This window comes from Ambystoma mexicanum, chromosome 14 (assembly GCF_040938575.1).
Source record: "Ambystoma mexicanum isolate Mex_15411 chromosome 14, UKY_AmexF1_1, whole genome shotgun sequence".
Taxonomy (NCBI): Eukaryota; Metazoa; Chordata; class Amphibia; order Caudata; family Ambystomatidae; genus Ambystoma; species Ambystoma mexicanum.
The window spans coordinates 44197728-44221546 of NC_090940.1; the positions used below are offsets into that span (position 1 = coordinate 44197728).

At 44.7% G+C, this 23819-nt stretch overlaps 1 protein-coding gene across 2 annotated transcripts in view; it reads right to left on the bottom strand.

Annotated features, from left to right (window-relative positions):
* The window catches only part of SCFD1 (sec1 family domain containing 1), a 1005810-nt gene that overhangs the window by 266832 nt on the left and 715159 nt on the right, over positions 1–23819 (bottom strand). For both annotated transcript variants that reach the window (XM_069638499.1, XM_069638500.1), the window contains exon 20: positions 8849–8902. In XM_069638499.1, coding sequence (XP_069494600.1) covers positions 8849–8902 — 54 coding nt within the window. The remainder of the gene's footprint in view (positions 1–8848; positions 8903–23819) is intronic.

The window sequence follows — 23819 nt, forward strand, 5'->3', positions numbered from 1 at the left end:
TTCTATTCACCCAGTCCAATCTGAATTGGATGGTCTAAAATAAATGCAAACAAATGAAAGATTTGTGAGCCTCAACGTTAACAGTATTAAATCTATTAAGGTTTGTCCATCACCAAAATGGCTGAGTGAGTCCCTTACGTCTTTGGTCGAAATTATTGCTCAAATATTCCAAATTATTTCACATTGTTTAGATTAGAACAAGTTATTTACCCCTAGTAACGTTCTTTCGATTTGATGTTCCTCCCACGTATTCCTCATCTTTGATATCTCCCATATCCAGCTTCAGCTGCTTTGGGGAAAAAAGTTCAGCAGAGGGCAATGTGCGTTGATGCGGTCGACTCAGTGTCCCTCGAGGGCCCCTGTCTCGAGGATAATGTCATCGAAGTTATATATAGCACGTGCAGTGCCCGTTGGCTTCAGTACTTTTTATTCGTGACATTCTTACAGTAGAACTACCAGCCGTAATGTGATCTAGACCATACTAGACTCTGAAGGAGCGTAAACTGCAATAACAAGGAAATTCTACTGCACGGTAGGCTGGGAGGGGCAATGAAGAATACGTGGGAGGAACATCCAGTCAAAAGAACGTTACCAGGGGTAAGTAACTTGTTCTTCGAATGGATTGTGCCCTCCCATGTGTTCCTCATCTTTGATAGACTCCCAAAGCAGTATTAGTTTTGACGGAGGGTGTATGAATTTTGTCTTCAAGGGTTGTAGTGAACCAAATGAAGGACTGCTTTCCCAAAGCTTCCATCCTGACTTAAGGTGGAATCAAGGCAGTAATGCTTTGTAAAAGTGTGAATGGTAGACCGAGTGGCTGACTCACAAATATGTTTTATTGGACCACCTCTTTGCAGAGCAGAAGACGTAGCCATGCCCCTAGTGGAATGGGCTCTCAAGCCTTCTGGGGGTTCTTTCCTGGTCAGTCTATAGCATTCAGTAATAGCCAAAATAACCCATCTGGAGAAAGTCTGCTTAGTTTCAGCCTGTCCCAGTCTATGACAAGTGTATCCTATAAACAGTTGGTCATCTAAACAAAACTTAGCCATCCTTGAAATACAGAAGCTCAGAGTCCTTCATGGGTCAAGTCTGTGTAGCCTCTCCTCTTCCTTGCCAGGATGAGGTGGAGGGTAAAAAGTAGGTAATACTATCTTTTGTCCCAAATGAAAATCTGATATAATCTTAGGTAGGAATGAAGGTTTGACCTTAAGGACTGTCCTTATGAAAGACCATAAAAGGTGGGTTAGAAGATGGTGCCTGCAACTCACTCACCCTACGGGCTGATGTTAACACTATTAACACGATGGTTTTGAATGTTAGTAGTCTTAAGGGACATGAATGGAGTGGTTCAAATCGTGTACACATGAGAAACTTTAAAACAAGATTAAGGTCCCAAACCGGAACCTGAAAAGGAGATGGAGGGAACACATTAGTGAGTCCCTTTAGAAATTGTATCAGAAAAGGAATTTTAAAATAAGACGTTTCCTCAGATGAGCACTTGAAGATGGAAAACACAGCACAAAATACTTTTAATGGTTCCAACCTGGCTCTATAGCACCTTTCTCTAGCAGGGTCAAAATTTTGTGCACAAGGAACGGATCTGGAACCCTCAAAGAATGGCTCTCCGGTGGATGGTTCTGTGGTCTCTGAATGAAGGGGAGGCAGTAACCTTGGACTATGGTTTCTAATGCCCAAGCATCTGAAGTAACACCCCGCCATTCTTTCCGATGCCAAGACAGTCTGCCTCCCACTGGGGTGTCGTGAGTCAAGAGGTTTTGAGGCGGCTGAAGCAGTGGCTGGAGGTAAAGATGCCGCTGCTTGGGCGGGATTTGTACCTCTCCCTCGTCCACCACGAGGGAATCTTCTTTGGCCCCTTTTACCAGCCATTCCTCTTGCTCTTCCAACTGAGGAGCAGTAGCAAAAGGATACACCCCTCCAAGACGGTCAACTGGGGTGAAAGGGCAGAGGCTGCCTAACAGAGGCACCTCGAGACTTGGCTGCCGCCTCCGGGGTCTGCAGCTTCTCAAAGCTTTCATCAGCCTTGGTGCCAAAAAGATGAGACCCATCCAAAGGCATGTAAAGGAGTCTAGACTGCACATCTGGTGCAAATCCAGACTTCCTTAACCACGCAAGCCTGCTCATCACAGCGTTTGCCACCATGGCTCTGCTGATACTGTCAACAGAATCCAAACCCGACTGTAGAAACTTACACATGGCCTCTTTGCCATCTTTTACAATGGCCAAGAAGCCATCTGTTTCTTCTCCTTCGGGAATATGTTCAGCCGCCATGGATGCACAGTCCCATAGGCTGTAGGTGAATTTTGCAAGGACACATATAGAGTTCGCTGATTTGAGAGCCATGCTCCAGGCAGAGAATACTTTCCTTGACCAGGCGCCTATACGCTTATCATCCCGATCTGGTGGGATGGTCGGCTAGGCAGCCTGCTTGGAGGTAGATGTTGATGCTTGCACCAACAGGCTTTCTGGAGTAGGATAATTAGACAACTAGCTGGGGTCACTACTTGACGGCCCATATTTTGTTGTCAAATTTGTATTGACTGCCGGACCTGATCCCGGTGCTGCCCAATTTGCACTTACTCTCTTTTGTAGAGCAACATGAAAAGGAAGGATTGGATCCCTTTGAGGACCTTTGTCCAGGATATCCATGAGGGCAGGCCTGCTCCATCTCATGAAATCAGTGACCCTGTTCATTAATTGTCTGTAAGATGCATCTGTGTGGTCATCTGGTTCTGGTTTGCCAAAATCCGATTCTGGTGAAGTGTCCACCCCACAGGCTGTTTGTACATTTTCATGGAGGTCCTGCAACCTAGATTGCTCCAATATTTGATATATGATATGATATGGCATTTATAACATGCCTGTACACAAGTGTTTCTAGGCACGATATAAAGCCATCAGGGGCATTGGGAGTTCCATATTGCAATTCAAAAGGTGGATCATTGTCATCTGAAGGCTCATTGTCTTCATAAATGGACGTGAGCGATTTAAAAAAAATCCTTTCTAGGGAATGGTGTGAAGGATTTTTGAATTACTGGTAAAGTCTTTGATGGCTTCGAGCCAGATGCAGATGGAGTCGTCAATAAGCTTGTTTTTTGCGTCTACGTCTTCAATGAAGACATCTTGGGTGTCGATGGCATCAATGGCGTCGAAGACTTCGACGTTGTCTTGTCCATCGACTTCGTCCGTGACGAACTTCGATGGCCCAAAGGATTCTTCGATTACATTTCATCGTGTTGAGGCCTCAAAGGCACTCGATGAGAATCTGGCCTTCGTCCGGGGTTCAAGGGCACGCAGGATTTTGCTCGAGCCCTCTCCTTACTGGCTTCAGAAGGCGTGGTAGGAAAATGCCCTTCTTCCTATGAGAGGATTCCCATTCAGGGGAGTAGAAGCCTTAGTGGAGCAGGATATAGTCCTCTCTTGAGAGGAGTCAGATGAGGAAGATGAAGTAGGCAATTTATGAGGCTTTTCTTCCATTTCCTCAAGGAGTGGTGAGAGCCACTCAGTGACCTGGACCTTTTAATCTTCATCCGTTGAGGAGAATCATCTCTCGCTTCGTCAGAAGAATGTTTTTTTGACGGGGTAGTCAAAGGGGAATTTATGGGGAGTCTACCTACTGCTAATTCTCTTTTACGCTCCTTTTCTGGTCATCAACTGACACTTCTGACAGGCCAAGGTCTTGTGCTCCACACCGAGACACCACAAGCACACCCGATGTGGATGCGTCAGCGACATTTTAGCGTAGCGTTGCAGTCTTTGCATTTTTTAAACCGGGTCTTCAGAGTTGTCGGAGCCAAAGACATTATTGACAATTTCAAAGAAAAATATGAAGCTCTGCCTAGTTCATGAAGCGAAAGCTTATTCGGAAAAACAGAACTGAAGACGAGCGCTGCGCATGCTATATATACCTTCGATTACATCATCCTCGAGATGGAGACCCTCGAAGGACATTGAGTCGACAGCATCGACGCACAGTGTCCTCTGCCAATGAATTTTTTCAAAGCAGCTGAAGCTGGATATAGTTGATATCAAAGATTAAGAATACGTGGGAGGACACAATCCATGCGAATATCCACATCGAAGTGATATTCTGTAACGGAATATATGCAAATTGCTTAATACTTAAAGCGACTGTTGGAAAGAGAACGAACAATCTGTATGCACTTGAGAGTTAAAACTAGGTAGCATAATATTTCCTACATACACATACCTTCTTGAGGGGTGCATTAGTTGAGTTCAAGGGTGTTTATTGAACAATGAATGCCAAGTGGAAAAAAGCCTAATCTAAACCTAAATCTAAGATGGGAGCAAGCGTCTGCCATCAAATGAAAATAATGCATTCCTTGTGGCGTTGTGTCAAAATAAAAAGGGCCTATATTAAGAAACCTATTTCCAAACCTTACAGCTAATACAAAAAAAGGGTGTGGTATGGTTTTCAAGAAAAGAAAGAAGTGTTCTCAAATATGTCAGGTTGCAGTAGCTTGGTTCCTTCCCCAGGTTTGGAGCATGGGGTAAGGTGGGATCCATGTTGAGCACGGGGTAGGGTGGGATCTTGGAGCACAGCACACACTCGAGCTTTCCCGGCATGACTCAACAGTATCCCTCGCAGCTATCAGGACTGTGGATGGCCAAGTCTCATTTCCTTGAAATGAATCACATTGGACTGAATGTTAAGATATTTCAAATTGCATAGATAACGCATAAATAGCTAGGCCATCAATGGGTTACTGATGTGGGTGGATTGGAGACTGTATAGGCATAGTTTATCGCTGAGGCAATAGTCAATATATAGTAGAACTGCAAAGGGTAATAAAGAATGCGAATAAGGGACACTCCAGGCACAGAATCATACCTCTAACTGAGGTAATACTTGCCATAGTACAAAATCATTCCATGAATGACGGTAATATTGTTAGAAGGATAGAGAAAATTCTTAAATTACATTCTTCCAGTTATCCTAAATATGAATTGCATTGCAGCAACTGTGACAAGATTATATTAACACGGTGCTACCACATAAGGAAGCTAATTGAGTCAAATCGGTTCAGGGTAAATCCAATAGGAGATTAGAAATGACGGATGATGTTCATATATGTGACTTAAATCACATGTTTGCTTACTCTAGAACAATCATGTTCATGCTTCAGCATTTAAGACAAGAGGATCCATCTTAATGTTGTTATGAAATCATGGTATGCGTAAGCTTCATTCATAGATAACACATATGGGTGAAAGCCACACTGTATAGGGATTAGTAAAGGGTAGCAACATCCAGTTTAAGGTGGGAATCACTGAATATTGAACTAAGAAACAATCCATGCATGAGCACAGGTGCGCTAAATTGGGATTATTTGGAACACTATGTCTCATAGATTAAAATCAATGGTCACATATACTAATCCTAATCCGGATCAGGAATTATGGTTGTCACACAAAGCCTGTTAGTGGGGATCACAAGGAATGAGGATGTGGAAAATAATGTCCAACAAACCATACAGATCAAGCAGATCAAGAATAGATACAAGCTAAATAACTATTTTGTTTCTCTTGTGTCTTTTGTTTGTCTCTCCCATGTTCTTCTCCCTCCGGCATTTAATAATACAATCTTAAGCGAGCACACGTTTCATGCTAACTGACTGAATATTTTGAAATGACACTGAGGTTATCTTATAGCTTTGAGGACGATCTTTGGTCGAAACACATGTCGGCTACTTGCCGAAATACTGTGTGTATCATTTCATGATGTGATGAGAATTAACAATGAAGAGTTGGGCTATCAGATGAAATGTAACTGGACTATGTGTAATTATATGTGAACCATAACTTCAAAGGTGATTTGTTTGTGGATAGTTTATTTGAACAACTGATTGTACAATTATAGCCTATTTGTACAACACAACTATGGTGTAGAATCTTTTTAAGTAAAAACAAAGGGCCAGCGCAGAGTATTCGTTATTTACAGAAAAATGAACTTGTCTGGAGCTTAGGGTTGTGCTCTACACAATTATTCCTGCAGCCTCCTCATTCATCATATAGATCACAATAATCGATCGTGTCCAAGCGTACTATAGACTTATCTACCCTAATCAGCATAATTTATTAATTGGTTTGTCACACTTGTTAGCTTTGCTATGAATGGACATACAAAGGGCAAGAGTTATATTGTTGCTTTTCTACTCACTAATTGTAGGTTGATAAGAAGTTAACATGACACATAGAAATACCCCTTATTATACAGAAAAGAATCCTCTTGAATATATCAGGTACATTAGATATATCCTGCTCAGAAAGTCACCCAACAACTTCTATTATGGACACGCATATGTTAGCCAATCAAGTGATTAAATGACACCCTTTAATCGAGGGAATATGTTCAGGTACATTAATATTATTCATGCCTACGTATGCAGTGTTACTTCGGACTATTAACACCAGTATCGGATTAACAATAATAACTATACAAATGAATATCATAATAGAACAACTGCATCTAGTGCAATATCAGTCCAATATGTATAGTCTTGGAAACTGGGGAAACAATAGAATGGCAATTGAATACGCTTTCACCACGCCGGCTATTATATAAAACTGATTTATGTTCTCTAGTGAATATGGATCACTATATTATTTTAAAAAAAATTTATTAGCATACAGTTTCCAATTGAAACCTTTCAGCTTTTAGAATTTAGACAATCAGAATCGTTACAAAAGATACAATTATAAAACATCTATTAGTCTGAACTAATTAGATATATATCCAAGTAAATCAGAGGACAATTTCCTTCCCTGCTTCAATTTTCCCCAGAATTGACACAAATTCCACAAGGCGAATGTTAGAGAAATACTAGTTCCCTGCATCATCTGAAGCCAAATGTCCCTTTCTGTTAAGGTTCGGTTTTCAGTAAAAAATGTCCCCATCAAATTAGATCTAATGTCACCAATGCCCAGACAACTCAATCAGGTGGTGTAGGGATTCTGCCGTGTGGCTACAAAGTGTGCAGCGATAGTCACTTAGTTCTTTAGCTTTCCTGACCTCAAGCACCTCCTTTGTTGGCAACAAATTGAGACGCAATCTTAAAAATTGGTTTTGTGAGCAATCCGATGGGAATCTTATCAAGTAAGGTAAAGTGCTCCTCACCTTCTGCTGTCTGTACAGTGTTTCCCATAGAGTTTCAGACTAGTGACTGCCTCCAATATTTCAATCCAGTCCTGTTCGTAGAGCCTTCCCTTTACATGCTCTGGATTTTCCTTCAATGATTTCTCAGTCAGGCCTATACTTTCTAGTATTCCTTTACAATTATCACTCCATTCTACAAGTGTGCATTCCCTTCTCACATGGAGAGCCTGACTAAGTAAGGTAAATCCTCCTTCCGATGGCGGTAGTAAGCACTTTCTGTAAAAGAAGAGGGTCTTCCAGACCGTTACCACGAACAAAGAGGTTAGACCCAACTCGTTTCTGATTATTACTTCAGGCATGGAGTTCGGCAGAGAAAGAACATATCTCCAGAAGAGACCCTCTATAATTTGCCACACTTTACAACTCAGAGAGAGCTACGCTTCTGCCCCGCATGTCAAAATGGGGATTACTTTCCTTCGATAAAATGTGCTTACAGGTACAAACGAGAATTTGCAGCATCAGAATCTGGTGATTTTTTCCTGTACTGCCAAGGTTTTTATTTTCCTTCTTAAATTTGTCTCTCTGGGGGCGTCAATAGAGCTGTCATTTATTGATATTCCCAAGTATGTCCTCTGGGTTATCTCTGGGATCTGATCTTTAACACTTTACAATGTTTGTTTCTTTTCTCTGCTCCCAACCCATTGCTTTATATTCTTTGGTTTTATTTATTCATTAAATGTTTTGACAACAGCAATTCAATTGCCTAATGGAGAACAATTGTATTAGTTCAAGTTAAAGAGCAATAGAAGGACTTTAGCATAGTGCAAATTGGAAAAGAATGTTCTTGCCTTGATAAAGCCTGAGCATGGACGAAACTGATGGCAATACAGTCGGCAATATCCTAGAGTTGTCACGACAATATGTAGTTGAATTGGTCACTTTTTACTAACACACTTTGAGTTAAAGAACCTAATTGTTAATGTGCAGACAATCTGTTTTCAACCACCTCTTTTGGAGTTCAATGCACTTTATAATAACTTTTTTAGTGACTCATATCGATTTTTTTTTTCATTGGAGGAGCGCTTGTCTAGGCGAGCGTACTATTGCGATTTTGAATGTTCAGCCTAGGTGTGTGGGCTTACTCTCTGGGACAAGCAGCCCTCAGGTACATTGGATTGCATACTATATTTAGTAAAGGAGCAGCTCTATAGAGTCTGAAAACCACACTGTTTTCATATCGAAAGCAAACATGTCCAACTAATGGTGGGCTTGTTAATTTAGCATTAATTAACTCATCAATGATATGCTAACAGGGCATAATAAAAGGGGCAATGTGGGCAGAGCGTAGACTTAAATGAGGTGCTAAGTAGGTACACTGGAAAACATTGTTCCAAGGCATAACTGAAACTGGGCATAAAACTGAAACTGGATCTAAGCAGGCATAATGTAGTTTAAAAATTGTGCTTAATGTAAACTGTAATTATGTGCTATGTAGTTCCACTGTAAACTGGCAATCATGTGTTATCTAGCATAATGTAAACTCGCAATGATCCACTACCAAGTTAAAATACACACTAAGAAAATGCAGAAGAAAATTGAATGTATTCATCAAAATATTTGGTGTTTTGTGTTGGCATGCCCCTTTGATTTTTAGTAGTATTTACTGAACAAAAATCTGTTGTAAATCGTTTCTGTGGATCATCTGCAACTCACCGGGCTGGACTTCATCTCCATGAGGTTATCCAAGATGCGGGTCACCGGCAGGTTCTGTGGAGGAAAAGAGATGAGTGTTGGTTGGAAGGGTTGGTCTAAGAGGCAGGGGGAGCATAGGCTGAAAGTTCAAAGCAGAGATGGAGGTGCGCGCAGGGACTGATGGATCCTGGTCTAGCAGCAATAAACTCCAGAAAAGAGAGGTTGGGTGGCAAAAGCTGAGAAATTAAGTATGGAGCGATGAAGGGGCAAATAGGAAACAAATCTAGAGCAGCAACAAAAATACATTGAAGATACAAAGGTGGAAGACGATTGGCGATTCAATGAGCATCGGTGTGGCACACGCTCAATAGCAACCTATGCACTGGAAGTATTTTCGAGGCCTAGCCGGCTCCAATCTATTACCTGCTCCGCCTTCAGCCAAGGAGCACCATGAGGCGATTCAGTTTGTGGTTCAGCGCAGTACAAGTTACTCATTCATTATTCATTGAAGCATTACAATCACAAAAGGGAGAAGAAAGCACATAAAATGCACAGTAATTACCAGAGTGATAAAGTGAAGAGAGGAAAAGGGATCTGACCACTGCTGTGGAAGGCAGCCCATGAATGATGCCTCCTGCAAGGTCAGTCTTATGCTTCTCCTTCTGTCCCAGCCCATTACAAAGGGGTCCCTCCAGAGCCCCCCATTCCCCTGGCACAGCCTGGATGCCACATCCGCCCACACCCACCAATTACTTATGCTACCCTCCTGCCCCCGCTGCCTCTTTCGTCCACTCTTCAGGCTGCTTCCCCAAAGTCAGACATACTCTGCGGCACGCAACGCGACACAGCCTTTTCTGCATCAGGTTTTAGGGTTAGCGGTCTAGAGACCGCGACTGAATGAAAGAGGAATGGGGAGGGGAATCTGGGAGAACACGTATTACTGGAGGTGCACAGAAAGTAAGAGACAGTAACATATGGGAACTTGGAGAAACAAAGAGGATCAGGTGAGAAAATGATGGTATAGTCAGGCCACAAAGATTTCACTTGCCACAAGTGACTGGCTTGTAAGAATTGATGCTGGGCAAGTAAGACATTGTGTACTGTGTGTATGTGGAGAATTGAGGTGGCAAGTGAATTTTCATGCTTGGCTAGTAGCTTGCAACTTGAAATATGTACCCCTGGTATATCGAGGAGAAATGAGGAAGAAGAGAGTGAACTAATAGCCAAAGTGAGAGAGGCATGTGGCATAAAACAGAAGGGCGCCAAGACTGAGGAGTCCAGCAGACTTGTTATCTACTAACAATTTTGGCACAGACTGTATTGAAAGTATTTTTGTGTGAGTTAGTAAGACCAGAGCAGAGTAACTGTTGAGATGACAACTACTCAACAAGTCAAACTGCATGCGTTGGAAAGCTCTCATTACCAGGCGAGTATGCCTTTCATCTGCATACTCTCCAGTGTTGCTACAAACAGACTTTTCCATCAAGGGGTGGGTCCCCACCACAGGGACCTTGCCGTATTACGTTAGGGGGCAAGGAAAATGTACATGTCATTGTCAACATGCTGGGGTTCAGAGCAGTTTAGTTTTGAAACCATGCTTTTTACAACGGATCAGCACAAGGATGCCCCTGTTTTTAAAGCGAGCACTGCTGCCAAGGTAAGCAGTCATGTATAGGACCTGGAGGAAGAAATGACTTGGCTCTCAGTGTTATTCTTTCTGAATGATTAGTCCTTCCTGCGACCAGGAGCAGCAGTGAAGCTGGAGGAAGGACTATTTAATCAGAAACATTAGAGAGGCATGCAATGTTTACATGTGATACATTGGATTCATTATAAACAACCAACTACAACCGGAAACTCTAGAGTACCTCACAACCACAGTAGGCATCTTAGCCAGGTAAGGAATCCAACCATGGAAAACCACAGTCACTTGAACAATGTCCAAATCAAGGAGACACCCTACTGCAGGGTAGAGGCAGGCGCCAGGCCCCTGGTAGTTAGGGCCTTGAAACATTCAGGCACTTCTGTCCCAGTTAAAGTATAACAAAATGCAGAGGGCGATCCACCAGGATGGGGCCTGTTTCGTAACAGTCCTGCGTGCATGGTCTCAGCATAAGCAACATGCATCTGTTGATCTTTCCTGATGTCCCTCATCCGAGAGACAAAGCAGCAGAGATCCCTCTTGCGAACCAGACTGTGACACCTCTATTCCACCTCTGATGGATGAGACAGAGTTTAAACAATAGGATGATGGATCTTATGGGAGAGATGGAAGCCTGATAAGCTTAAGAAGAATGGTCTGACTCACCCTAAGTGTCACCTTCTGCTTGGAAAAGACAACGCCTGAATGGTTTGACAGGCATATTTCTGGAGCTCGGTGAGGTGCCTAGCAAAGGTGACGAAGACCAGGAAAATCACCTTAAGGATGAGCAGCTTCAAAAGGCACAAATGCATGGGCTCAAATAAAGAGTTCATAAGAAAGGTCAAAACAAGGTTAAAACTCCACGCAGGAATTATAGACGTTGTGGTGGAAGTTGGTTGGAAAATCTCCCCCCCCCCCAAAAAATGCAAAACCGCTGAATTGGATAGGATTGAGGACTGTTCAGGGGTCCTCTTAAACACTGAAAAGAAAGCCAGGTACTCTTTTTTACAGTCCCAATCTGAAAGCTCTGCTAGGCCAAGCAAAGCAGGAAATCCACAACTTCAGTGGTCCGATATAGCAAAGTCGTTGAGACCTTTGTTGCAGCACCAAACCAAGAACTTATGCCGCCCACAGGCATAGATGAACTTGGTAGTGGGCCTCCTCCTGGAAAGTAGTAAATCCATAACGTAATCAGAAAGATTCTGCTCCTTATACTTGAGGCCCTCAGCAGCCAAATGTAAAGGTTGAGGCTGCTGAGGGTCAGACGGGTGACCTGATCCTTTCGCTGGGGGACTACACATCTACCCTTGCTGGGTGGTGCCCGGAAGAATAGATGGTCATGCCCAGACGAGAGGTTACAGTTACCGCGTCCTCCAGGCCCAGTCCAGATTGATCAACATCAAGGGTGACAGTGAACTTCCATAGTCTCTTGAGAAACCGACGATTTCCAGAAACCAGAGAGAACACATAGGGTAAGAAGTTGCATTCGACAATGAATGAATCCCCCGGTGCGGCCAGACAGGGAAACTCTACGGAGCAAAATGCCTCACACTTCTGGTTGACAGTGTAGGTGAAAAGGTCCACCTGAATTGTCCCCAAAAAACAAATGTCTGGTCCAGAACTTCCTGAGACCCTCTCCCAATCCATCCAACTTAGATCTTCTCTTGAAGAGAAGCAATTTTCACAAAGAGCATTTTCTATTTCACTGCACCAAGTATCATTGATGGGGATCGTGGAGGGTGGAATGGAAGGGGTCTCTAGCTCTCTCAGGATGGTGAAGAGCTTGCATTGGTGATTCTAGTGTTACAGCTCGAGGCTTTTGCTGTATGCAATGCACATTTGTATTCCTTAGCTGTGGAGAATTGCTATTTGGTAATGGTCAATGGGTTGCGTCGCCATTCTGCTTCACTAGCACGTTTCCATGCAAGGATGGCTGCGAGGTCAGGGGAGAACCAGGAGTTCTTATGTGTGGTGGATTTAGACTTGCGTAATTTGAAAAGGGCAAGGGTGGCAACTGCATGGGAAATTAGGTCGTTGTAGGCGTTCAGACGGGAAGTAGGGTCAGTTGTGGTAGTGGATGGTGAAGTGGTGCTGGCTGGTAGGGGGAGGAGATGTTCTTTAGTGAGGTTTTGTGTCGGTTCACCGTGACAGGGTAGGCGGAAGTGGTGTCGGGGCGCAAACAAGTCAGTGTGAAGTGGGGAGAGAGAATGTGATGATGTGGTGGTCAGACCAGGCACAAGGCGTATTTGAGTGGAGATGTGTGTTACAGTTGAAGTCGACAAGCCAATCTAATGTACGGCCTAAGATATGGGCGTGGGTCAGGACGATTTGTGTGCCTCCAATACTGTGAATGGTGATGGCAAGGAAAGTGGCATTGGAGTCAGTTGTGTCTTCGAATCCCAAGTGCATATTATCAAGCAGTAGATATTTGGAGGTGGGTTTAAATGTAGATGTAATAAATAGTGTAAGGTCTTCCTCGAAAGTGGCTTATGTGCAGGGCTGGGGGAGGGATGTTGTGCAGGCAGGTGATAAGGGACAGTTTGGTGAAGAGTAGATCACAGTTAGGTAGGGTGTAAGATGTAGCGTTTCTGATTGGGATGGAGTCTCTGTAGATGATTTCCACTCCACTGCCTTTACCCATTGGTCTGTTGTTGCAGTGTATGGCGTAACCAGCAGGTAAGGCGAATGATAGGGCTGGACCAGCAACTGCATGAAGCCAAGTTTTGGTGATGGCAAGTAGGTCTAGGTTTTTGCTAGTGACGTGGTAATGGACGCCAAGTGCATGTGCAGAGATTGAGCGTTGATTAGAGCGCAGTTGAGTGAGGTTGAACTGTTGGCACTGCTGCTTTCGTGGGAAATGGCTTGTGTCGATATGAAAGTGGGAGTGTGCTAGTAAGGGTAGGTGTGGACATTTTGGTGCAGGCTCATAGGTGGGGGTTTCTGGTATGAGAAGGTGTCAGGATTCCCAAATCCCTCCCGATATTCCTCTTCACCTGTGTCTTCCACCGAGCTGTTGAGGGCTTCAGAGTCCTACTTCTTGCGGGGTCTTCGAGGTTCCTTCACCTTCTTCTCTTTCTTCTTTTGGTGCAAGTAAGGGCGAGCTCCCTCGGAATCCACCTTGGCAGGATGTATAACCAAGCCCAGAGGGACTCCAAGGCACAGGCTCCCAAATGTTCAGGGAAAAAGCCAAATCGGGCATAAAAAACACTGGTAGAAAGTTCGAGTGGAGGATGATGAAAGTACTTCTTCCTTTTTTGAAGTGATATAAGGGTGATTCACCACAAGTTCACAGAAATTGTCCAACAGAAGTAGCCGAAACACTTCCAGGAGAGGAGTACTGAAGACCTTGAAAAATCAGCTCCACGGTACAAACTGGGGAGTGGCAAGGTAAACTGAAGGTTGTACCCCAATGACCAAGCGCAGAAGCGCAAAGAGACACAAAAGAAAAAGAAACAGAACAGAACCGCGAGGCTCAGAAGATGGAAAGCAGCTGGAAAGTATCAGAAGCATACAAGAAAACAAAACGGAACCGCGAGGCTTGGAAGACAGAAAGCAGCTGGTAAGTATCAGAAGCGTCGCCCGGAGGCGATGCTCGAAGAGAGAGAACACCGCTAGAATGGCACTGATACCAAGAGCAGAATTACGAAATAACAAAACAGTAAAAGAAGGAAAGAAGAATAGAACGAAGCGAGGGAACGCGTAGCAAAGACAAGCAAAAAAGGAACCGCCAAGAAGTGGCAAAGCGAGGAGTACAGGGAACAGAATAGAAACAAAAAATAACTAGAGGCAATAGAATTACCGGAAGGCAGAAGAAAGGCAAGACACAAGCAGAAACTGAAGGGGAATCAAGGGCTCCGATGCGGGAACCGGCAAGCGTTACTCTGAAAGAAACACAGATACAACGCATTCTCGTCTAAGCTCCGGCCCCCCCCTTATAGAGGCAGCGGCCGTCTTAGGAGAAGACTAGATCGGTAACCGGGCTTCATCACTTGTATCTCCAATGTAGCCATAGCTTCCAAGGCTGACGCATGACAGAAGGTGAGAAGGGGGTGCCTGGTGTTCTAGTGCGGGAGCCTAGGTTGGTGAGTCTTGAGGAGAGGAATCGGTGCGTGGTTGTTGGTTGGGGGACAGAAAAAGCAACAGAGGGTTGCATGGAGAGATGAGTGGGAGAAATGGTGAGAGAAGGGGCAGCGGGAAATGGAGGAGAGGAGGGAGGAATAAAGTGGGGGTAGCAAGCAAATGGGAGTGGTGCTGGTAAGTCTGGTGATGGGTGAGCTGCTACTTTTGCGAGGCTTACCTGGAAATGGTAGCACATAAAGCAGCATGGGTCCAGGGGCGATTAGGCTTACCAAGGCGGCTGATAGAGGAGTGTTAAGCCCCTCCATGCCCAGACAGGCGTCAAAGGCCTTTTATGTAGGCCTCTGTTGGAGGCCGGCTTTGCCTGGCGGCTAGGGTCTGAGATCATGTTTACCTCGAAGTGTAGACAATCAGGGAGCTCAGCATCTAGGGCTTGCAGCAGTGCTGGTCTAGTGCGGCTTGGTTCAAGAGGCATTGAGATGCCAGTGGCCATCTTGTGATGGAGCGGGTTCTCCGAATCGTGCAGAGAATCAGGGGCACTGCATGGTCTACTGTCTCCGACGGGGCACAACATGGTCGTGGAAGGACCGGTCAGGGAGTCACTGTTGCTGGGCAGGGGTGATTCAAGAGGCTGTCTAGGATGGGACATCTCTTGCCAGTTTGTATGGTGCAGATCCTTTTCCATTGATGAGCTCTGCCAGGCCCAAGCTCGATTTTGGGATTAAGGGAGGAGTCCTGCAGCCATTCCTCTGATTGTCGACTAGAGCCTGAAGATGAGAAAACCTGCTAAAGACCTGAAGACTGCTGCTGAACATGACCATCATTGTCTCTAGCCATGCTCTGGTAAAATCCTATCTCCCTGAAACGATCCACAGAAGACCCTTGTTGGTGCTTCGACCCTTGGGCTGGTGGAACCTGCCACCAGAAGCCTTTGAAATTGTCCCAGAGCTATCCTGTGGACCGCCCAGCTTCATCCAAGGCATCTCCTAGTGTCTAGGAACTCCACTGACCATTACCTAGATGCTCCAGATCATTCCTCCTGCAACTGTTGCTCCCCTGCATGAAAAGGGGGCTTGATGAAGTGAGTTTTTTTTGCCACCATGAGTGCCACCTGCTGTCCCCTAATTGGGATGATCTTCGCTTTTGCCCAGCTCTATAGCATCCCGGTGTTCTCCTCATGTCGTGGGGCCTGTTGCAGCTGTTATCCTGAGGTGCCTGTGCTGTGCCATTTCAAGACATCTGGCACCGTCTCACTGGAGCACGGCACTGCTGTTTAGTCGGACTCAATCCCCAAGTCAAAATCAAACACAGCATCTGTATCCCCTGGCCCCAGTCAGTCAAATTTCAGAATTTAAGTGGGCCCTGCAATTCTGAGGACCCTAGGGGTAGTACCTCTGAAAAAGCGAAGTAATGGGCAGGATCCTGCAAACTCGTTCCCACCCCCCCGCCGCCACAGTGACTGCATGGGCGTAAAGTTCCCTTCATAACTCTTTAACCTGCTCGTGATTGGTGGAATTCTGGACAATAATCCAAGAAGGACGTAGGGTGGGCACTACTTGTATATCGAATTTTTATTGATGTAAATAATGGTACTGAATAACTTAATGGTGACCATTAGAGACCCGATGTACACTACATTGGTGAAAAATTAACTGACCAAAAAGGTTGTCTGGTGAAACCTTCACCAGACCTGAGGTCGCCAATGAATGTAGTGAATACTACATATTTCATATTTATGTTCAATAATGTCATAGTCATTCAACCATGAAAGCCATGATGATGTCTGATTTGTATGAAATAAAGTCTTTCAATGTTATTTTGGTTTCCCAGGGGTCAGTTCTACTTACATAGCAAGCCTCTGTTTAAGGTTCAGGCAAGCCAGCTGCATCTCAGGACAGTCTGGAAAGATAGGGCAGGGGTCTGGTCGCTCCACTCTCAAAGATGGCCTCCTGCTCTCCACCATAGGACCCAGTCAGCTTTGAGGCCTTCCTAGGAATAGACAGCTCCACCCAGATGCACTCTCAGCAATCTCCTCTGGTGTCTCCTTACAGCTGTCAGACGGTAAGTTTCAGCAGCCTTCCTGATGGTCAGTCTCTTCTCTGTCCTGTCTTTCTGTCCGTGTTTTTGTGTGTCTCCTGTCCTAGTGCAGTCCCCCATATATAGCAGCAATGACGCCACCAATTTTACAATCTTGGGGAAGTACCCTGCAATAATCCCTGGCACTAGGATTGGACAGTTACCCTTCTCTCTCCTCCCAAACCCAGCCTCCAAGTCAGGATTGGTTTAGGGGTCTGGATCAACGTATAGCAATTCCCATTTGTAATTGCCCTTTTTCTTCCTTTGAACTTTTTGGCAAAAACTAGTTATGTATCACAACTTTATAATTCTACTAGTAACTGCCAAATTAAACATATTTTCTGATTCAGCTAATCATGGAGAATTAGATAAGCCGACCACCAAATCCGTACCATGTAGCACAGCCGTGTGGCACATTTCTGCCGTTTCCATAAAAAGCACAACAGTTATGAATATGTACGTTATTAAGCATATCCCTAATTTCATTTTACACCCGCTGACCAACTCTCACATTTGGAACATGTTCAGATCAGCCAGAAACCTAGTCTAACTGCAAGTTACATAAAAAATAGTACAACAATTAAATCAATCTGCCTTATGGTTGCTGAGAAAAAGGCCTAAATGATAATAGTCCTTCTAAGTTAATTGTGAATCTTCATGTGAGACAAATGGCACTGCTCCTGCCTTCCAGCCATTTGTTTTCACTGGCTCAGCCTGTACCCAGAGTTCTTTTTAATCAGTTTCCTTTGTGTTGGAAGCTTGCTCTTTGAAGTGGGTGCCCCCATCTTGACACATATTAGTCATGCTCCAGCCATGGGTAACTTTTCTTGATGTCAATGCTTTCAGAGCCAGCAGGTCTGGAGAACACTGAATTTTGACACCTTTAGCAGGACATTTTATTGAAGTTGGTCATTAGATGGGAGATGTGACATTCAGGCTGAGAGTGGGAAATGTCCTTGTGATGTTTTGCACACAGCCAGCAAAAGGGTCTGCCTGGGGCTGACATGTTCCATGAAGACAAAGTGGCTTTCCAAATCTCACTGGAGTTGTGTAGGTGAAACATAATATACATTGCTTCTTGTCAACATGCACATCATGTTGTGATTTCCTGACATTTTTCTGTGAGCAGTGATATTTTGTTTCCCACTTTTAAACTGCTTTTATTTGCACACCTTTGCATGCAGGTTTTGTTTTCAATGTTTAAAAATCCTGTTTTGCATGTGACCGGGTTCTTTGATTCCTCCTTCCTTTGTACATGAAAATGCTGCTTATCCATTGCTAATGACAGGTAAGCCCTTTTCCACATGGCTCTTTAATTTTGCTTGAAAAACAAAAACAAAGGCCAGGCCTATTTTGTTTCAGTGTTTAAAATCCTGCCATTCATGTGAAAGGGACTTCGATTTGGGGCCTTTAAATACATCCCACAATGTGTTTATAGGGTTATTTTAGGGATAGTTACCTTAGACTTTACTTGCGGAGAGCTTTTGAAGTTTTAATAAGAGCATTTTGTACTTCTGTTTAACTGGATTTATTTGAGTGCCTGGTATGTGGCTCACTGTACTATTACATCACTCCAAGTCTGCCTTAGTGCTCAGTTTACCTTCCTTGATAAAGTTTGATAGGCCTAAGTGTCAATTACCCTATTCACAACTGGAGTGGCCTCTCAGAACCCTACGCCAGGGTTGGTTCTGAAAATCCATCTTAACAGGTTGCAAAGTGATGGTCTGTCTGATCAGTGTTGCGCTTTCCGCACAGGATCATGCACTGCAAGCTCTCGGAGGTTAGGGAATTGAGGGTTAATCCGATACTCCGGTAACCCCCAAGGTTTGCAGATATTGTCTTGGCGTGGCTCCCTGAAGAGGGTTTGCTAGGACTTTGTGTAGATCTGTCTGCAGCAAAAAGTGGAAGCTAGTTCTCTGCTAATATTAGACACGTGGCAAGTATAAAGATACTCCACATTTCTGAGCTTGTTTAGGACATTTATATTTTTTGTGATTACTTCCTGTGCACTGTTTTGCACGTGGTAGAATTAGTAGCTTTATTGACATAGGTATTAATGAAGCCAAAATTCACAGAGCATGGGTCCTGTTTTCTGAAACCATAAGGGCTTAGTTCAAGCATAATTGCTCGCCTGATGTTAGTAGATACATCTCACCTGTATTGAATCCTCTTACTCAGACTCAGCAAGTCAAGGGGGCAAGGCATCAGCACAGGATGCTTGTCTGGTTTCTAAGGCTACAGTTATCCACAGACATCGGCAGAGCTTTACTGCAGTGCTGGCCTTGGATGAACTGCTCTTCAGGCAGGGCTTCTGCATAGTCCTCCTTCAGTCAAAGCATCTCCATGATGCAGGTGCTCATCCCAGCATTGAACAACCTAAGTGGGCAGACCCCCTCCCTTTATGAGAGATTTGGAGCAGAGAGCAGGCGGCTTGGTGGAGGGGGGCAAATCAGCCTCCATCTCTGGGGATTTACTGTTAGAGATGCAGCGGGCCAGTGGGCACTAATACCCTTACTTTATACCAATGTCATAGGTGCACCTAGCCACTTTGGGGGTCCACCACCCACTAACCCCAGAGATGGGGCTTCCGCTGCTGTTTATTCAGCCCCAGCAGGCTATCATGGTACAGGGGTTTTGTTAGGCAGAAACCTGTGCAGTTCCCTTAGGGACCACTGCAAAAGATTTAAGACTACAGGTGTTGGCAGTAAACCCACTTGGTAGCAGTCTGTACCACCCAGATTTACCTGGTAGCTGTGGCTGAGCAGTCAGACTTCCCTCAAGAAGAGTTAGGCAGTATGCAGAGTATACACAATAGGCACTCAGATACAATAATACAAGCAAACACTGACCAGAGCTTTGGTATCAAAGTATATAATTATTTATTTAAAAACACACAGTTGAAACACTCCAGCACTCTTAGTGAAAAATATTCTAAACACAGTTACTATTGTAATATATACACCCCTTTTTCCTTATCAGATTAGTCACAGTAAACACCACTTATTTTCATACAGAGGTGAGCGCTTAACTAGATTGCACTCCAATAAGTTTATGAGAAAGGGAGGGAAAAAGGCAGAATATGAAATGGTACACCCCTCTAAGATTCAGGAACACGGTTAGCAAGGCAGAGAGCAAAAAGTCACTGGTGAGCCAAAGTCCAAAGGCTGGGCCCACTCTTAGAGAGAGCAGAGCACAAATGCGCCCAAGATCACACAGTTACACTATGCTTAGAAAGTCTTGCAGAGGGTTCAAAAAGGGTTTAGAGAGGCTTTAAGAAAGTTTAGCCAGGGTGTCCCAGACTAACCCAGGTTCGAAAGCCGGGGGCTAAATCTACCCCGTACAGTCGGTAGCAAGGGAAGCCAGGCGGGACACGGTACCTTAAGTGGGAAGGATCCTCCAGCGGTGGCAGTTGTTCCTGGTAGTGGGCGCAAGTCACGTCGTCGTCCAGGGGAAGAGAAGATCTCGACTTGGAGGAAAGTTGAAGGTCGTTGCACTACCAGGGAAGAAACCAGCCGCGGAGTCTTCCGGTTAAAGGTGGTACCTTTGTTTCGCGGTCGTGGTAAAACGTGGTATCCCGGTTGCCGGGGTGCTTGGCACGGGTAAGGCGGCCACGAGATACGTCGGGAAAGCGAAAAGACGGTGAAACTGGTTATCCCCACCAGTCAAAGCAAGAAGACTCTCCGGCGGGAGATCTCCTCTGTCGTTGGGAAAAGTGGTGAGGCAGTCCAGCAGGGCTCCACCGGTGGTGGTGTCGTGGCAGGTCAGCTCAGCTTCTCCCTCGTTGGATTCTTAGGTCCTGTGGTGACTTCTGAAGTTCCAGTCCCCAAAGCCCTGCTTTTATGCAGCAAACCCCCATTCACTCAGCCTAGCTGTCACTCAAACATGCTAAGTGGTGAGCCGGCTCACCACTTGGGTCAATCAGGATGGAGTGCGACTTGAGTTGCCTAGGCAACTCGGTCCAGGGTGCCTAAATTTCCCTCCACACCTCCTAAGTACCCCAGACAGAGTGGCACCACTTTGGAGGGCTTCTGTGGAGAAGCCCGCCAAAAAGTGGAACAAAGGGCTCGACTTGGGTTGGAGTCACAGAAGAGAACACAAACGCCATTTTAGAATCACGTTTTGGCAAAAAACACCAACCGCAGAATTAATATTAATTAAATAAACCGGCGGTATGTTCGAGGCTACCGTAAATAATTAAATAAAGATGGTAGCCTAAAACAATGGGAAATCCCATAGGAAAATATTTGCGGTTGAATATAAAAAGTAGTATCCACTGCCACCAGCCAAAACTCGATCAGGGGGGTCGGAGACGTGCCCCCTCGACTAACAGACCCCGGGGCAATTGAATTGCCCCAGCCAGTACGTCCACAATATGATGGTTTGTACTGGTTCTGTTCAGAATTTAAGACTAGTAAAGTCAATGGTGACTTTACATGCCCTGGGAGACAGTAGTCAGTCCCAGGGTATGGAGTCTATACTGGGGGGTCACTATGACACCCCTGTGTCACTGCACTGAGGGTGCTGTGTAACACACATCACAAAAACACATGAAGCCCTATGGAGTAAAAGACCCCATAGCCCATAGCCCATTAAACACATCTAGATTCAAAGAAACACACTCAAATCATGCCCAAGAGGGAGGGTAAAAGAGTCTCACTCTTGGCAGGAGAAAAAAAAATAAACCCCAAAAATCCAGCAAAGCTGCTGGGGGACTCACTAGGTTAGGAAATTCAGCCTAAACAGAGAATTCTCTCCAACAGGTTTCATCTAGAAACCAGTACTTGTCATGTGCACCAGAAGCAGGCACCCACACAAATGCCTGAACTTCAGTTAATATAAAGGGAACTATGGCTACCGTTTGGAGCAGATTCACAACAGTTATCCTGGTTCCCATTGGCTGTCTGCTGAAAGGATTGTGTACTGCCTCGATGTCTGTGGAAACCTGCTTCCCCCTGCTGTCTGCCACCACAATACTCCTAGATTTAGTGGACTACACAATCTCATGCCAAGATCTATCCTTAGCTGCCTTCTTCTCCTCCAAGGCCACAGTTTGGATTGAATCTTTCCCAACCAATCGAACAATGAGGGTCTTCTCCACAACCGCAGTTGCCCTGCCAGCCCTTGTCACATGTAGATTTCCCCAAGGCTCCTGTGTCTCCCCACCACTCTATAATCAGACACTCCAGCTTATAGCGATTTTGCGATCCCGCCGTTTTGCGCAAAATACCGCAAAAACGGGCGTGTTGTGCAAAAACAGCATCTTAAAAAAAAAATGTAAAACTTTTTTTAAAGTAATCTCAAAAATTTGTTTTAAAAAAAATAATACTAAGGGTGCCAGGTTCTCAACTTTTCTTTTTTTTTTTTTGTTACACAAAAAATGAAATCACTTGCACCCCAAAAAAGTGCAGCCCAATCCACAAGGGACACATGAATAGGCACATTTTATATGTGCGCCCATTCAGATGGCATTTTTCACCTCCTTCATCAAATAAAGTGGCGTTTCTGTCAATTTAAAAGCACATTCCTCATTACCAAGCAAGATGCACTTTTAAATGTGCAGAAATTGTAGGCAACCCTAGGCGCACGGGATGTGGGGCTGCCACTACATGACAGGGTCTTTCCTGACCCAGTCATGCATTTCTTTTAAGGTATGAACCGCTGCTGAGTCGCATTTCTGTTCCTCAAACAGGATAAAAATGCATTTTTTGGGTCGCATTTTACAGCGGCAGGCACCTGGAGTGCCTGTCCCTGTGAAAGGCGCTGGGAGCTTGCAGAACACTCTCGGTAGAGCGATTCTATTCAAAGTACTGCCCATTTTGATTACAAAAATCTATCGAATGTTACAATTTGACCAATTTCATCCAGTACTATTCGATCGATTTTTATAAATACTGAACATGTGTTGCGGGGGTGTCACCCGCTCCCCATGGTCAGTATTTTTGGTCTAGGGTGGTTGCAGAAGTGTTTTCCCCTTTTTCCTCAAAATTGGATGCGGGGACAGAAAAAAAAGAAAATAACGAAAAAGGGCCCCTGTGGAGTCGGATCCGACCCGCGTTAGAGGGACGGGTCAGTCACTGCAGGGTTGCAGGGGAAGCGGCAGCGACCAAGCAGTTAAGTAGGGGAGAGGGTGGGGTGGTGGTGAAAGGTACATTTTGGGTTGTTTGGCTGAAGTGCAAATCAATTTGCAGCAAAATTGACTACGGTCAATTCAGCCGCAAATAATTACACTTCGGTCAAACAATCCAGAACACCATTCAAGGCAGCTGGCCAGCACACAATTTGCGCTACAGCTCATGCCTGTGGAAATGCGCCAGTCACCTTTGAGAATAAGGTGACCTGCTCATTTCCAAAAATGGGTTGTCTAAAAATAGCATATCATCCGTTCTTTTTTTTAAATGCCCCATTATTTGAGGAACTGGGTCAAAATCTACATTTAAAAAAAATAAAAAAATGGTTACACTATGAGAGAGAGGGAGAGTGATGGGTGAGATGTGAAGTGATAGGCAAGAAAGCAGAGGGAGAGCAGTGGGTCAGAGGAGGAAGCGCTGCACAAGAGAGCAGAGGAAGCAGTGATGCGGTGGGCCAGAAATCTGAGAGCGAGCAGAGGTACAGAAAGTAGAGGGAGCGCGTGGTCTGTGAGCCAGAAAGCAGAGAGAAAGCGGTTGGCCAGAAAGAGGCAGTGAGCTGCAGATTGGGAAAAAGGATGAGGGAAGAGTGCGATAGAATGGGAGAAAAGATGCAAGATGCAGAAGCAGCACAAAAGAATGAAGGACTGTATATTGCGGGAAGAATTGTAGAGTGTAAGGTGTGAGTTGGGAGTATGAATTGGAGTGTGGCAGGGTCTGGGCAGTGCAAATTGTGACTTGACAGTGTGACATAGCACGTGAGTATTTGTATGACAGAGTGAGAGGTTAAGGAATGTAAGTTGTGATGGAGAGTTGGTGAGATGTGTGTTGGTGAGAGAGGTGTGTGGGTGTTTGGGGGATTGGAGAACATAGAAGGGGAATATTTTCAGCATTACAATTGATAATGATCAATTTAGTTAATACTATTAAATAGGAATGAACATTAAACCAGAAATGTAGCCAAATCAAACACTGTTCTGCCAAGCCAGAGACATCTGGGACTCTTCCTATTAAATTAATACAAAAGATACATAATAATGATACCCTGGCTCTCTTGTAGCCTTGCACTCTG